This window comes from Notamacropus eugenii, chromosome 5, assembly GCF_028372415.1.
Source record: "Notamacropus eugenii isolate mMacEug1 chromosome 5, mMacEug1.pri_v2, whole genome shotgun sequence".
Taxonomy (NCBI): Eukaryota; Metazoa; Chordata; class Mammalia; order Diprotodontia; family Macropodidae; genus Notamacropus; species Notamacropus eugenii.
This window is the reverse complement of record NC_092876.1, coordinates 241,888,772-241,905,920: the sequence shown is the minus strand read 5'-3', so window position 1 is coordinate 241,905,920 and position 17,149 is coordinate 241,888,772. Positions and strand designations below refer to the sequence as shown.

Sequence of the window (17,149 nt, the reverse complement as noted above, 5' to 3'; positions counted from 1 at the left end):
TTCTCTGAATGTTTTATATTCACCATTTCCTATGGCACAGTAATTATTCAGTTATATTCCTGTATCACAATTTATTCATCTTTTCCTCAATTGATTGGCCTCTATCTCATTACCATTTTTTCTGCAACAAAAGTACTCCCATGAATATTTTATTATCTACAAGGCATTTCTATCATTGACCCCCATGGGGTATTTTCATGTTATTATACCATGGGGCATAATCAGCAATGAGATTACTGGATCCAAGGGTTTAAAAAGTTTAATGACTTTTCTCACATAATCCCAAACTGTTTTCCAGAATGGTTTAAATTGTTGATGGCTCTTCCAATAGTCTATTTGTGTATTTGTCTTCTGACAGCCCCCTTCAACATTACTCATTTTCATCTTTTATCATGTTTTCCAATTTGATGTATATGATGTGAAATCTTACTGTTTTGTGTTTCATTATTTATGATTTAGAAAATTCTTTTTCATGGTTGTTGACAGCTTGTCACTGTTCTTTTGTTTGTTCATTTACTTTGACCATTTATATATTGGGGAATGGCTCCTTATATATCTTGTATATCAGACTCACTAGAGATACTTTTTTCTCCATTCTGTAGTTTCTCTTCTTATCCTTTTTGCATAGATTACTTTCTTGCAAAAACTTTGTTTCTATGAAGTGGGTATATTTCATCATATCTTCTATTTGATCTTTGTGTTGAAATATATCTATAAGTTGTAGAACTCTTGCAACAAGTCCTATCTGTCTCCATTAATCCTCCATCATTCCAAGGGCAAAATATGAACAGTGGTTGGAGTAGGCATAGGAAACAAGTATTTTGTCCAGTGACTGCTAAGGGCACATTTTATACTCTCAACTTATTCTTCCACCTTATTGGGGTGGCATCTATGTTAAGTCATTTCCTTCTACGCATAATTTGCAAGAGGTAAATAGGTATCTGTTTGTAAGATAAGCACCCTGCCCTCATCTCAGATTAGCTGCACCTGTGTACAATAGGACACAGAAACTCTTTAGTAATATACATTACTGCTCATCTATGGCAAACATGCATTTGATGCAGACATACATGTGTTTGCCACAACAGAAGTTCCTAAACAGATGAATCTTCCAGATAAAAAGATATCCTAAAGTAATGATTTAGGGCAGCATTTTTTTTTCTCTCTTTTTAAAAAATTAGGACCCTGACCAGGAAATCCAGTTCTTTCTGAAAGTAAATGGATTTCCAATTTTCCATGTTAAATAAAAATAATTATTTTAATCACAGAGAAATATTTTCACAAAAGTCATGCATTAGTTCTAAGTATGTTTTATGCAAATTATTGAATTTCTTTGCTGCTGATTTCTCTATTCATCTATTCTATAGAAAGGAGCATTACTATAAAATTATTCTAAATCCTAATTCACAGGGCAGTTCTTTAAAAAATGATGACTTTTAGAATTCAGAACTCCATGAATTAGACTCCAAAGAAGGTGTCTTGATCTCTCTGCTAAGGGTTTAACAGACATCAGGCATGGTTCTGTAGTACATGCATTTATACAGATAACATAAATATTGTTTCAGAAAGTTACAGTACAATTCAATATTGTCTTTAAAGTATCAGCAGAGGAAGAATGGGGTTATGAAGAAGAAGAAGTTTCTTTTTCAGTTTATAGAGAAGAGGAAAGAGAAGAGGAGGAGGAACAAGTAGAAGTCACCTCATACGAAGGTATGAATGCTAGGTCCAAGACTACGGGGCATTTAGACTCTTTAAAAAAAAACAAAATCAGAGTTTCACTATCAGATTTAAAAAAAAAAAATCCATGCAGCCTTCAATCAACAAGCAGTTTGTGTGTGGTAGTTGTCTTCTTGTTAAACCATATTACCATCATTTTTACATGTCACATTTCATGTCATGTGTCCTGTGTCATGACCTAGCATGGCCTTGCTTCATTTGCACTTTTTCACTAATCTTCTGTGAAATATTATTTATAGAAGACTAAGAAGTATATATACTATGCTTCTGCTGTATGGGAAAAAACAAAGAGGACACGAACCACATCTTCCAACATCATCGAATTTACTCTGTCCTTTTCTTGCAAACACTGAATCTCTTTCCTTTGGTTTTCAGAACAGGTCAAAATTCTCTGACAGTTAATGCCTAACACTTGAGCAGCCTGCACTGTCTTTCTGAAATATTCCCAGTTAACTACAAATGCTCAAGCAACAGATCATACAATCTTAATTTCACTTACAGCATCAAAGCCATATTATTTTCTTATAAATATGAAGTACTTAGATTAATTATGAAATATTTTGGAAGAAAAGTTGATACTGAATGAATGAATCATCAGATTTTCTTTTTTTAAATCAGTTCTAAACAAGTTAATAACAGTTTCATAATCTTTTAAGAAAAAACTCAAAGTGTTGTGTTTGTAATGACTGTTATTGTATTATTTTCAGTACTTCTGCCTAAATGCATTATTAATATGATTAATATAATATAATATAATTAATGTTATATATACCAAAAGGATTTTCCCAAAAAAAAATCCTAATTAAATTCTGTTTGGAAGAAAACAATAGATTGGTTGCATAATCAAAGAACTCATTAATACAACTGTGTTCCTTGTATAAAGATGAGGAGACTATAGTGTCTTCATGGTAAAATGCCCTTAAGCCCATCCAGTGTGTGCATGTGTGTGTGATTTTTTTTAATATACAAAGGCAGCATTCCTTACATTTTCTACTAACAAGAAATGGTTCTACATGAGCAGTTTCTACCCCTACCCTGGGTACAAGACCAACATGTGTAGATTGGAGAGAGTATATTTGAATACTAGAATAAACTCACCAGCTGTCTCGATTTCTATGAAGGAATGCTTTCTTTGATGTTGATAACAATCAAGACAACTAGAAAGAGCATAGAAAAGGGACAGAAAGGACCCTCTTTCCCTTAAGGATAGAAAAATTCATAACTATTCCAAATGTAAAATTAACAACAATGGTTCCATAAGAAAATATTTATAAAATGCTTTGCAAACCTTAAAGTGCTAGCTATTTTTTCATGGCACCAAAATATTTTTAGTAAACCCAAAAGGAGGTTATTGTATAACTAAAATTTTTCACTTCCACTAACACAAAGAAGAGCTTTTAAATTTGCTCCCAGTACAAAGGGCAAATCTTTTAGAAAATGAGCATTAATATTTTGGTATTAACTTTTGGCATTCACTTTGCAAATAGAATCAGAATTTCTCATTTCCATCATATCTGCCCCTACAGAACAAAGAAATCCATTACTTGCTCCCAGGGGCCATGGAGTAGACCTTTAATATATAACTAGAGGCAGTCTGGTATATTAAAAGGAGCCCTGGACTTTGAATCAGAAATTCTAAATTTAAGCCCTGTATGAGTGTGCAAATCACTTACCCTTCACTTTACTTAATTAAGGAAGGTAGTTTCCTTACTTCTGAAATGGGAATAATAATATCTATATTTCCAGAGCAGTTGGATGGAAAGCTCTTTTTAACCGTAGAGTCAGGAGTGCTAAGAGTGTCAAATGTGATGAATCGTGGAGATAAGGAATATTGTGAACCTTGAGTGCCCATTATTATCATTAGCCTACAGTCTCCAGACTTCCAGTCTTTCAGCAAAATGAATGGCACGCTGATAAATGTGTAATAACTGACTTTCAGGAAAAAATATAAATATGTACATCTATGTGTAATATTAATATGCACATCTTTGCGTAATTAATATGTACATCTATGCTTGTGTATGCATATATGTACGTGTGTATGAGTATATTTTTGTGCATAAAACAGTTTTAATGAATTAGTAGCATTTTCTCCATCACTTTCTTAAGTTTAGACAATCAGTGAAATGAATCAAGCCTTGATTTGTAGCAAGGTGTAAATGCTCACGCCGAAAATTTAACACTCATAGAAACCATTCAGGCTGTTCCTAGCACATCGCTGCTGCAGCATTTGTAAGTGGCAGTTATGATGCTAGACTAAGTCTTTCCTATGAGCATACTTCGGGCTTTTAAATTACCCTTGAGTTTTTCCCCTAAGTTGACAATGATGTATTCTTTTTTTAACTGCTTTTCACGCATTCCAGATTCTTATTTTGCCACTACAATATTATTCTTCGCTCTTCCCTACTTTTTGTTTGTTTGCCTGTCCTGTTCACCTTCTACTTCACTCTAAATGTTATTATCTTTGTGGTATATGTGTAAATTAAATTTATAAAAAAGACTTTGCTTTTAAGTTTGTGTGTGAATTAATTTTGAGGAAAAGACTTACTACCTTATCAAACCCTATTCCCCCATTAAGTCCTTTTTCTTTGATCATTTTTTGGCATAAACAATCAGAGACTTGACTTGTGTTAATAGGCTCCAATACCAATCCTCTGATCTTTTGCTATTTCTGTTGTATGATGAAAGCCGTACATGTTTATAACTAAGATTAAACACATGGAGTGCTACAATTTATCTTTCTTCAAATCCCTGTCTTTAAAGTGATTGAAGAGCCAGAAGAATATGTCGTGGAAGAAGAGCTACACGTTATTTCTAAAAAGGTCGAAATGGAACCTGCTGAAGGTATATCTGCTCTTAAGTTAATTCTACTTTTCAATATATTACCTATCTTGGATCTCAATGGTGCCAATATTTTCTGTATTGTAGAGATGCTATAAATTTTAATTCTTTACTAAGAGAACTAGGTTTCATTTTTTTTGTAAACAAAACATGTGGAAATTTTCACAAATACATATTATAATGTTTTTTAAGTGCCTGAGATGCCTCGGAGAGTGGTCCAGAAACAAAAAGTACCTGCTGCTGTACCTCCAAAAGAGGAGGCTCCTCCTGTAAAAGGTATAATCTCCTATGAAAGATACAGAAGCATCCTTGTCTTTTAACTGTTCTTTGGACACGTTTGATTAAAATTATGTCGGTACATAGATGTCTGTTTGTTTCACTAAGTGTCGTATAATGTTTATCTGTGTAATATTTGTAGTAAGTTGATCCTATTTTTCTAAAATGAAAGAAAACCCTTTGTTTTGATTTCATGTAAATCAATGTTCTTAAAACTAATCTTTTCAAAGTTCCTGAAGCACCAAAGAAAGCTGTCCCTGAGAAGAAAGTGCCTGTACCTGTTCCTAAAAAAGAAAAACCCCCACCTGCTAAAGGTATTGTGGCCTAATCTTGAAAAATGCCTGCCATTTTGGGACGATAATAAGATGTATCTTTCTAATTTCCTTGAAATTAAGAAGAAAAATTTTGAGTCTGCTTAACATGCTTTCAATTTAACACAATTACCTAATATCTTTAAAGTGCCTGAAGTGCCAAAGAAACCAGTACCAGAAAAACGTGCCCCTCCAGCTCCTAAGATAGAAGAGCCTCCTCCTACGAAAGGTAAATGAAGTCAGATTATTCTCTTAATCTGTACGTTGGGTCTTTATTTCTCATATTTCTGTCATTTGGGTCAAATCTCTTATGTATGTCTGTGTGTGTGTTTTTTGTGTGTATATACATGTGTTAATGGTAGTGATGTATAATTGTCTTGTCTCTGGATGGACAATTTGTCATTTGTTGCATCATTATAGTGTATGCATTGTAAATCACCATAATTTCTGGCTAATTGATATAAAATTCCACTCCAACTTATCTAGTTCCCTAATCCTAAAAATTATCTTTTAAGTGACTGAGACACGTATGCAAATTACCCAAGAAGAAAAAATTCAAGTTGCTGTAACTAAAAAAGAGGAGCCTCCAAGAGCCAGAGGTACATCACCTGTCTCTAGATTGCACCAAAAACTTTTCTTCAGTTATTCTCTTACCATATATCACTAATGACCTTTGCAATGTTAGTACTTACCAGTTTCCGTGTTGGAGCAATGAAAATGTCAACTCTTTTATGCTTCCATATGTTATTGTGTGAATGCTTTTGTTTTTTGTTGTGCGTTGAATGGAAAGCAACTCTTTAAAAAAGTGACTATTGTCTTTGAAGTGCCTAAAGAGCCCCAGAGACCTGAGCCTGAAGAAAAAGTACCCAAACTCAAACCTAAAAAAGTGGAGGCCCCACCAGTCAAAGGTACATTTGCTCCTTTAGAATTCAAAATAAGCTTCTATATATCAAAAATCAAGCAAATTCAGATCATTGCATCCCATTCAAGAAAAGATTATGCAACCGTTCATGGACATATGAATCCATGAGTACATATATGTCATAATGTGTATATTTAAAAGCATGTGTTAGTACAACCACATTAATTGCACTTTTTTTTTCCAGAAGTACATAGCACATTGCATTATGTGTTAGTAACTTTCAAATTGAGACCATCCCTTTGGAAAAATAGAGACATACAAATATAGATGCAAATTCTTAATTACGAATTTCCAAAGATTTCTGATATGTAGAAGTTCATGTGAGCATTTTCTTAAAAATGCAAACCCCCCTCCCAAATAGATGAAAACTTTTTTTTGCCTTGAAATTATTTTGTGTAATGTGTTTTATGTCATATGTCTGTATAATTTACTTATTGGTTTAAATGCTTGTTTTACATGGTGTGGTTTCATGTGACATTTAATTCCTAAAATGTTTTTAATAGCTCAGATTTTAACAAAAAAAAATGGTAATTAAGCAAAAGAAACTTTTTCTTGTTTGGTGGGGAACAAATCTTTCATCTGAGTTAGACAAATCTTTTTCTAATGCTTTACTTCAATTTATCTGTGCTGTTTAGATTCCTCTTAACACCCTTTTATAAATGCTACCTGTATACAAAATGTCTCCTGTCCCTAAAGTATTTGAAAAAGATAGGAAATGTGTTCATTTACAGTTGTAAAGATTCTGGCCGTTGTGACTCTGGATTTACTAACTTCCTCTCTGTTAGCCTGAATGTGTGTCTCTTGTGAGTGAGGCTTGAAATTAGTACATAACTCCCTGCCCTTCTTGATTTTTCTTGCCACTTATATGAAAATTCTTCACCCCTTACAACATGCCTCCAAATGCACTTGCTTTGAATCATACAATTGAGTGTTCATTATTATTCTTTTTAAAGTGGCAGAAGCCCAGAAGAAGATTGTCCAGGAGGAAAAAGTCACTGTTGCTGTTCCAAAACGAGTAGCACCTCCTCCCACTAAAGGTATATTTGCCCCTCGATTAAATATTGATATGAAGCATGAAACCAACTTCTTTGGATTGCTAGTCACCAGTTTGATCATTCTACTGTATTAGCTGCTCATTGACTAAAGCTGGGTGGGTACTAGGAAGTATTGATCATGTCTTGAATTCCACGGTAATCACAAATGGAAGAGGGAGCTATGTTATTGAACATCAAAGAACAATTGAGGTCTGCAGTAACCAAATCATAAGACAATGAATGGTAGCAGAAAGTCTGGGGATGACTTTGGAATTTTTAAATCGAGTGTGTGTGTGTGTGTATATATATATATATATATACATATGTTTCAATATATATGTGTTTCAATATATATATATGTTTCAATGTGATCATATAGTTCAATTATAATTATATAGTCATATAATTTGAATATATTTTTTCAAATTTTCAAGTTTTTTCAAGATAATTCCGTTATATAGTTCAATATAATTATATATTACATATATAATTATATACACCATAGTGTAGGCAGTGGTGTCAAACAATTACATATTGGCTTAAAAATCACAAATTAACATTATGTTGCATTATACTTTTATTTATTTTGTTAAACCTTTTCCAATTACATTTTAATCCAGTTCCACCACACTCTGAAGTTTTAGAGTCTGCATGCTAGCCATGGCTTTTGACCCCTCTTCACTATAGTGGACAGAGATCTGGCCTTGAAACCTGGAAGACCTGGGTTCAGGTTCCATCTCTGACATATAGTGACTGTGTAATCCTAGGGAAAATTAGTTAAACCCTCATTACTTCAATCAACTAAGACTGTCATGTTATGTTACAGAGAAGATACTGAGCAGCTTGATACAGGGAGAGTTTCCTCAACCCAGGATTTCCCTACATTAGTGAAATCAAAAATCAAGTCCCTATTCCTATCTTTTCTGTGTGTTTAACATTTTATAAGATGTTCATTGGGTAAAATGCTCTTGCTGTCAATCCTTATTCTAGAAGTGACCATCTCAGCTGAAGAAGAATGGGCTTACACTCGAGAAGAAGAAAGAGTGTCAGTGCAGGAGGAGGAGTATGAAGAGTATGAAAAGTATGAGTATGGAGAGTATGAGGAGTATGAGCCAGTGCAGGAGTACGAAGAGTACGATGAGTATGAGTACGAACACCGGGAGGTTGTTCAGGAGGAGCGTGAAGAATACATTGCAGTCACAGGTCAGTCTTGTTCCCTTGTCACACTGCCTTCTGTAGTCAGAAGCTAGATGTCTGAGAAGGGAATGGAGAACTATTTCTTAGGGATATTACAGAAAAATTTCTTTCTATGGGCACGTGGTGGAATTAAAAGTACACTGAGGTGCCTTCAGACTCAAACGTTCTGACTTCATTCTTGACCTTGTTCTTGTTCTATCTGTATTCTGAGTTTAGGGTACCATAAGGACAGAGGGGGATTGCTACTACATACATGAGCTGTGATTAATAAATGCTTGTTCAGTGGGGAAAAAAATAAACAGTCAATAAGCATTTATTAAGCACCTACTCTCAAAGAATCTATGTAACTCTCAAGGAATTTCATGTCTCATTATTCTTGGGTCAAAAATTTGCCCTGAAAAGGCCAGATAAAATCTTAGAGAAGACCTTGGATCCTCTCTCAAGTTCAAATCCTTCATCTTGCACATATTTCTGTTCCAGCATTTTGACCTTCATCCTATCAACATCTTAAGTGACAGATTGGCCTTGGGCTCCAGAATACCCCCTTTCTCTTTCATCATTATTCACCAAATAGCCGTCACTGTCAGTCTTAAAATGATATAGTCTTTTCCTGTCAGTTTCTGTGAGCACGGAGGTCTAGACGACCTCTTAGCTCTTTTCTAGATATAAATCTATGATAATATGACCCAAACTTCTGAATTTATCTTGAAGCTAAAAATCACCAAGTGCACTCAGCTGCTGGGAACTTTTCTATTATCTGTTGGCCAGACATTATATAATATATACATGTGTGTGTATATATATATATGTATGTATGTATATTATATAGTGTCACCTATAAAAAAAGGAAAAGTATACAGCAAAGTTCCTTCACATATTTCTGTTACGTAGAATTACACAGAAGGAAGCTTAAACTGTTTAAGCATTTGAGTTTTTTTCCCTTCTACCATTAAAGAAGTCCCTTTGTACTATGAAAATGGCTTAATATCCTTCAAGTTTGGAAATCTCTTGACTGACTCTGGAAAATATGAATTAATTTGTAACTGGCATTTGATACTGTTTCACAGTTAGGAAGGTGCCTCAAACCTTTCGGAGAGACAGAGAATGAGAGAGAGAGAGAGAGAGAGAGAGAGAGAGAGAGAGAGAGAGAGGAGAGAGAGAGAGAGAGAGAGAGGAGAGAGAGCAGGAGGGGGAGAGAAATGTTTTACTAATGTTGTTCTCCCTAAGTTTTAAGTTTAGTAGTAAAGTTTTGAATTTTGAATAGAAAGTAATTCATGTATTTTATTAAAGTCAATAGAAAGGTAGTAAGTACAATCTATTTTTGTTTAGACCTTTCATGGAATTCTATCTTTATGCAGTTCCCTCATTTAGCAAACCCTGAGTAGATTTGGAAATTTATTAAGAGACAAGGAATTTTATCAATTCATGAAATGATTCTATTTAAGTAATATTTCTTGTTTCTATATTATTTCCCCGAATTCTTATGTAAATGAATGGTTTATGCTTTTAAAGAACCAGAGAAACCTGTCCCTGAAGAGAAAGTTCCTGTTCCCAAGAAACCAAAGGCTCCACCAGCTAAAGGTATAGTAGGGGGAAAAATCTGTTATATAAAGCATCTGTTAGATAAGAAATATATGTTCCCTGTGTCTCTGTAAGAAAAATATCTTATAAAATACTTGTGAGTTTAGGCATGATCTTTATTATAATTCTTAACATTTTGTCATCACTGCTCTTGAGTATTTGTCGGTCTTAAACGGTTTAAAAATCTCTTAAAATTAATATTTTTAAGTGCCTAAGAGAATCATCCCTGAAGAAAAAGTACCTGTTCCTGTTCCTGTGAAACTCAAACCTCCACCACCCAAAGGTACATTGGCCTGACATGAGAATGAACTCCAGAGCATCTTTATGTATTGTGAATGTGGTCCCACTCCTTCACATTGTGTTCTGTGTTTTTATGGAGTGTTTTTTTAAATCCTAATTCTTATGTTACACTGTTTGGGGGTGAACTTGTGTGTGTTCTGTTGTATTCTGTGGTTGGTTTTGATGTTCTTTACCAATTACTATCTCTAAAGTGCCTGCAGCACCAAAGAAAGTTGTTGAAGAAAAAATACATATTGCAGTGACCAAAAGAGAAAAAGAAACGGTGATTGCACCCCCTGTCAAAGGTACAATCATCTCCTTGGTCAATTCTGGTTCTGTTTGATGTCTTACTATCTTTTCAAACTCAGTGTGTCTTTCTTATGCATGGATTTCATTTTGTAATCTTGTGCTTTGTTAATCCATTCCTCCGTTCTTAGAATGTCTGTTGTCTACTGTTTTGTAGGTATTTGTGTGATGTTTTTAATATTTGTAATTGTTCCTGTTCTAAGGGAGTAGATAAGAGTAGTTATTTGTCAGGACAATAGTCCTATACGAGATGATATCCACACCTGATATATAGTTATGTTGCAATAATAAATCAGAGCTTTTATTTAAAAAAAACACACATACATCTTAAAATTTGACTTGAAGCTACAAATATTCTTTGTGATTAAAGCAGTGGGAAAATAACAAATAGTTTCTGGCTATTAAGTTGACCCCAAGAGAGATAATCTTTTAGTATTTTAAATTTATCTTTGGTGGTGAAAAGAAAAAGTCTTACAGCTATTCAGAGTGAACTTTTTCTTTCCCGGTGAGGTCAGTAGATGTTTTGGGATGGCTATTAGGGGGAGGTGTGATTATCATTGCAGGACGGTTCACATTTCTTCCTAAGAAAAATCTAATTTTCCAGGAAAATGTCATGTCATTAACAGTGAAATTATATTCCCCATGGAATTTAGATGATTTAATTATTTGCAATGATAAACTTATCCATAATGTGTAGCTGTTAGAAATATTACATTTTGGTTTCAGCTGTCTCAAATATCTCTTCATTGTTATCATGACCCCTTTTGGGCACCTATAAGATTCAGAATCACTTTCTTGGAAAACAAAAGCCATCTCTTGATGAGTGATTACATACCTAATGTGAAAGAGGCAGCTGTAATAAAATGGCATCTGCTCCATGTACCACAACCACTTAATGTCACTCAATAAACAATTTAATCTCCTTATGATTATCATTTTAAATGCTTGAGAATAAGAAAAAGTAGTAGCCCCACCTGTTAGTGATAGAGACTAACACTCCTTTATGTTGGGGAGAATATTTATTGTCTTGTTTCCTGATGTTTTTTAGTGTTACATTCATGTTCAGTGAGTTACACCTTGTGGGTCTCTTGGTGGGGAAGGAGGGGAAGCTATTACTTCTTCTAAATCAAATGGATCTCTCGCTTCAAGTTCTTTGGGTTTGATATATCATTGAAAAGAAAAATGTCCAATCTATAAATGGTATCTTTAAAGTGCCCAAAGTACCTAAGATACCAGAACCAGAACCGGAACCAGAACTGGAACCAGAACCAGAGGTAGAACCAGAGGAAGAAGTTATGCCTGAGGAAGAGGAATATGTCCCTGAGGAGGAAGAGGAATTCATTCCTGAGGAAGTTGTATCTGAGGAAGAGCTGATACCAGAAGTACCAGTCAAAGGTATATGGCCTCTTTTGTCCAAGAGAGACAAGCCAAGCTCTCTTTGGTGGGCTGGGGCTGGAGAGACAGTCCTCAGTGTTAGCATCACACTGAAAAACCCTGTTCTTGAAACAACCCCTTCTACAAACTATCTAACCTTGTTTCTTTATTGGTAGTTGTTATTTTGCATACTTGATATGTTGTTACAAACATTTCTGAATGGAAATCGTATCTTTAAAAGTGCCTGAAGTACCCAAGAAACCTGTGGTTGAGGAGAAGAAACCTGTCCCTGTTCCCAAAAAGAAGGAAGCTCCACCAGCCAAAGGTAGAGCCATTCATGGGACATAATCTCGTCATGCATGTAATGAACAGTCCTTCACAACTTTTGTGTTATATTTACTTTCTTTTTTTTGTAAGTCTATGTCAATGGGTGGTTGTTACTGAGCTTGGGTAAATGTGCTCTATAATGATACTGTTTTTGAAGGTTAGGCAATTAGTTTCTTAATACAAAAAATGATTTCTTTAAAGTTCCTGAGGTCCCTAAGAAACCAGAGGAGAAAGTGCCTGTGCCTGTCCCCAAAAAAGAGAAGGCTCCACCTGCTAAAGGTACATTCACCTGGGGTGCATTCATAAATTTATATTAGGATTTACCTAGGCAGAGCAATAAGACTCTCTTTGGCAAACTCCCCCTTGCTATATTAATAGTGAGTGGAAAAATCATTGGATTTGGGGTTCCAATCCCGGCTTTTCCATTTCTAACATCTATGACCTTGGATTAGTCAGTTCTCTTCTGTGCCTCAGTTTCCTCATCCATAAAAATCTCTTCTAGCTCTAATTCCTATTAGTGACTTCTGTGAATTAACTCTAGTGTTAGTGCCAAGGTAAGAACTACCCCACTGGTCACAATAGATTACTTTATGTGTTTCTACTTTTGAAATTTGTCTTTGGATTGTACTTGTACATGGTGTTTAGTTTCTCTTTTCAATGTTACAATAAACATACAAGTATTTTTATTATATCCATGTAAATTGACGTATTATTTAATATATTTGTCAAGTATATAGTTATATGGTAATAACATATTTGTTAAATATGTTGTTTTGTATTAATATATTGTAAATAATTAATATAGTGTTGATGTGTTACTGTGTTGATAATGTTGGTGTGTTGTTTAATATTCAATATGAATATGTTTAATATATTCACATATAGATATTGGATTATTTACAGTTAATCCATATATGGATATAATAAGTAGACCAATACTAAATGTTGATTAAAATATTAAATGTATGTGTATATCAAGTGTGTAAATATGTCTGTATATGTATATGTTTAAAGTAAAAAAAGTGAAAGTTGTCACTTACCAGCTGTTACACACTGTGTTCCTCATAAGTCTGTGTTAAATAATATGTGTGAGTGTCACTTCATCTCTGTTGGAGGGAGTCATTATCTTGGGGTCATTCTTAATTCTACTAGAATAAAACAATGTTTCTGTTTCAGATAATAATGTATTATACTATTGGCATGTCTTTAGATTTTAAAAAAAATGAGATGCTTAACCTAATATGTTGTCTTTAAAGTGCCTGAGGTACCCAAGAAACCTGTACCAGAAGAGAAAGTCCCGGTACCTGTCCCTAAAAAGGTTGAACCTCCCCCAGCCAAAGGTATATACACTTGTGATGTGTCTACAGTATTTTTTTTCCATTTCAAAATGAAACAAAGTGCAAATATGAGGGTCTTATTTCTAGCTTTACAGGGAGAAATTTTTTGGATGGCATTTCCCACAAGAAGAATAAAGTTATCTTATTTCAAAAATTACCTTTATACTATCTTTCATGTTTATGACCCTGCACTTTAATGTATTATTTTGATGTGGTATAAAAAGATAAAACTCTTAAAATAATCTATTTAAATCAACTGAAGAGCCCTATATTTACTTGAATATAATATTTTTAAGTGCCTGAAGTACCTAAAAAACCTGTACCAGAGAAGAAGGCGGTACCAGAGAAGAAGGTGGTACCAGAGAAGAAGGTGCCTACCCCAGTTCCGAAGAAAGTGGAGCCTCCACCAGCCAAAGGTACATTGCTTCACCAATTAAAATATACAGGAAAGAGTCTCTCACATATTTTATATATGCTCACACTGATTTACACCCATCCTTTTGTGTTTAAAAGGAATGGAAATTATATGAAATACGTATGCATGTTAAGTTTTACAGTTTAGACTTTGGACTCTTTTCCTTTCTTGGTATTTTTAAAAATCTTTTTCTATAAGAAATATAAAAGGATAAATTCTTAAAGTCAAATAATATCTTTCAAGTGCCAGAGGTACCCAAGAAAGTTGTCCCTGAAGAAGAACCAGTACCTGTTCCGAAAAAAGTGGAGGCTCCTCCAGTCAAAGGTACATTCATCTATCGCAGAATTATTGCAAGGAGAAAACTTTTCGTTGATTTCATGAGTCTCACTATTTGAAATTAATGTTTTGTAGAATTTCTTTTGAATTTTTTTTACTGTTTTATCATGACTGTTATTTCCTTCTTCGTGTTGTCCTTTTGTTCTGAGTGCTGTCTATTTAAATTAAATTTTTAAACAAGTCAAATAATATCATTAAAGTGCCAAAGAAACCCGAGCCAGTCCCTGTTCCTGTGATTGCCCCTGAAGAAGAGGAAGTTCCCTTCGAGGAGGAGGAGGAGGAAGAAATTCCCCCAGAGGAGGAAGAAATTCCCCCGGAGGAGGAAGAAGAACTTCCCCCTGAGGAAGAGGAAGAGGAGGAAATTCCAATTGAAGAAGTTAAACCAGAGATACCTGTGCACGTACCAGGTATAACAGCTCTCCTTGGAAGTTCTCCAAAACCTCATTGCCATTGACTTCATTCTTCTCTCTCTGTCATCCATCTTGTGTCTCCTCTGTATTTTTGTGTTGTTCTTGAAAATTCCCCGAAATTCTTTGACACGTTTTTGGAAATTCTGTGTTCATGTGTTGTTGTTTTTTCTGTAATGTATCCTTTGAATGTGTTTTTTTAATTTACTTAAATATAATGTTTTTAAGTGCCTGAGGTGCCTAAGAAACCTGTACCAGAGAAGAAAGTCCCTGTCCCTAAAAAAGTAGAAGCTCCACCAGCCAAAGGTATAAGCCCAACAGAGTGTTCCTCATCTTATAGCCTTTATTCACATTTTTTTTTTAGAACAGTTATGATGGAAGTGGGTTTGAGGAAAGCAACTACTTATGAAATTCAATTAGGGCAACCCCAATTTTGCTTTTAAGACTGCATTAAAATACACTGAAGTCAGATTATTTCTTTTTATTGGTTGTACTATGTTACTCAAAAGTGAAAAAATGAGCTTAAGTGGTAGCAGGAGCCCATATTACTATCAATTATACTAATAATTAATAATAATAATAATAGCTGGCATTTATATAGTACCTACTATGTGCCAGGTACTCTGCTAAGCACTTTACAAATATTGTCTCATTCGATGTTCACAATAACCCAAGGTGGTGAGTGCTATAATTATCCTCATTTTCCAATTGGGGAAACTGAGGCTGAGAGAGGTTGTGACTTATCCAATGTCACATGGCTAATAAGTGTCTCAGGTCAGATTTGAATTGAGGTCTTCTCTGGCCCCAGCACTCTATATCCACTGCCTTTTTTGATCTGTTAGTTGAAATTTCTTCTAAGTGTGTGAAGATTTTGCTGTGCTGTGGCTAATTAACCCTATAAAACACGAATAAAAAAAAGATCTGCCAAAACTACATCGTTCACTCACTAAGCCATGGTGTTTTTAAAGCACCAAAAAGAAAAAGTCCCCAATGCTGGATAAAGAAGTCATAACACTGAGCAACAACAATATATACTGATGTATAAACATTTCATGATGAATTGTATACAAATTACATGGGTATGTATCAGTATGTGTGTAGACATGCGTAGTTGCAGTTACCATTAAGAGCTATATCTTCTAAATATGGTCATTTGACAAATATTTACTATGCACCTACTATGTTCCAGGCACTACATGAAATCCTGTAGGTACAAAGACAAAAACAAAACATTCACTGCCCTCCAGGAACATAGATTATCTTAACAGTAGAATGGAGGGAAATCAATGTGTGGAATGAAATCAGGATTCCTTTGCTTTGCAGTTCAATCATGGTTACTTGCCATGGTTTCATTCCTACCCCTTGTGGCATACACATATACAATCTGGTAGGTGGATTAATTAGCCACAGTGAAATCAAGAAAAAAAAAAAAGATTTATTGAATCTTATGCTACCTAGCTACCTAGATAGAGATTTTAAGTCAGGGATGTTCTCTAGTTGTTTGCTGAGTAAATCACTAACACCAGTTAAATGGTTTAACTATATTTACTATAAAAAAAATCAAGTGGGCTGCTGCCCAGATCAAACTCCAGAACCTAATTCCACCATAATGTTCAGAACTTATCATTCCCATCATGTTCTTTTCTAGAGAGTTGTCTGTCCTTTTGTCTGTTTGTGTCTGGAGTTGGGGGAGGGGCATGCAAGTAGGGTGGGTTTTGATCAGGGGTCTAGTCCTTATGCTTTATGTCCCATATATGTTCTTATTCTTTATGATGTGTCTTTTCAACTCAAAATGAAATTTTTGTCATGGAATGTCTTTAAAGTGCCTGAGGTTCCAAAGAAGAAAGTGGTTGAGAAAAAGGTGTCCATTCCCAAGAAAGAAGAGGCTCCTCCTCCCAAAGGTACCTCAAACAGATTAAAGTTTGTTGTTGCATTCTTTTCATCAACAGCAAAATCAATGTCACTCATGTGTCTATATTTTTGTTCTAACCCAGTTTAACATTTCTATGTATTTATTGTCTTCTGGTGTCTGAAATGTATTCCTAAAATAAGTAATTTCTTTAAAGTACTAGAGGTGCCTAAGAAGCCTGTGCCTGAGAAGAAAGTCCCCACCCCTGTTCCTAAGAAAGTGGAGCCCCCCCCAGCCAAAGGTACTCCATCCCCTAGAATAGCTAGCTATGATTATCTGTAACTAACGCACTTTTGCTCGTATCTTTCACTTGTCATAAATGTCAAAATGTATGTTTCTTGAGTTGCATTTATGTTTGTATTTGGTTACATCTTATTCTGTGCTTATGTTGATTTTGTGGTTGTTGGGTCTCCCTCCAAATAAAAAAATACTAAATCCAAATATCTTTAAAGTGCCAGAAGTGACTAAGAAACCAGTTCCTGAAGCACGTATTCCTAAAAAAGTAGAAGCCCCCGCACCAAAAGGTAGATAACCTCTTAAATAGATTTACAGTTTTGTAA

General features: G+C 34.7%; 1 protein-coding gene across 50 annotated transcripts in view; it reads left to right on the top strand.

The window, feature by feature from the left end:
* TTN (titin) overlaps window positions 1–17,149 on the top strand; it is a 325,993-nt gene that overhangs the window by 146,765 nt on the left and 162,079 nt on the right. For 34 of the 50 annotated variants that reach the window (XM_072612482.1, XM_072612462.1, XM_072612461.1 and 31 more), the window contains 23 exons: window positions 1,600–1,710; window positions 4,501–4,581; window positions 4,771–4,854; window positions 5,085–5,168; window positions 5,314–5,394; window positions 5,681–5,764; window positions 5,990–6,073; window positions 7,041–7,124; window positions 8,112–8,324; window positions 9,831–9,899; window positions 10,108–10,182; window positions 10,391–10,483; window positions 11,697–11,879; window positions 12,100–12,183; window positions 12,387–12,464; window positions 13,442–13,525; window positions 13,819–13,938; window positions 14,181–14,261; window positions 14,474–14,680; window positions 14,909–14,986; window positions 16,504–16,581; window positions 16,747–16,830; window positions 17,042–17,113. In XM_072612482.1, coding sequence (XP_072468583.1) covers window positions 1,600–1,710; window positions 4,501–4,581; window positions 4,771–4,854; window positions 5,085–5,168; window positions 5,314–5,394; window positions 5,681–5,764; window positions 5,990–6,073; window positions 7,041–7,124; window positions 8,112–8,324; window positions 9,831–9,899; window positions 10,108–10,182; window positions 10,391–10,483; window positions 11,697–11,879; window positions 12,100–12,183; window positions 12,387–12,464; window positions 13,442–13,525; window positions 13,819–13,938; window positions 14,181–14,261; window positions 14,474–14,680; window positions 14,909–14,986; window positions 16,504–16,581; window positions 16,747–16,830; window positions 17,042–17,113 — 2,292 coding nt within the window. The remainder of the gene's footprint in view (window positions 1–1,599; window positions 1,711–4,500; window positions 4,582–4,770; window positions 4,855–5,084; window positions 5,169–5,313; window positions 5,395–5,680; window positions 5,765–5,989; window positions 6,074–7,040; window positions 7,125–8,111; window positions 8,325–9,830; window positions 9,900–10,107; window positions 10,183–10,390; window positions 10,484–11,696; window positions 11,880–12,099; window positions 12,184–12,386; window positions 12,465–13,441; window positions 13,526–13,818; window positions 13,939–14,180; window positions 14,262–14,473; window positions 14,681–14,908; window positions 14,987–16,503; window positions 16,582–16,746; window positions 16,831–17,041; window positions 17,114–17,149) is intronic. The other 16 variants (XM_072612490.1, XM_072612485.1, XM_072612483.1 and 13 more) reach the window with 13 other exon arrangements.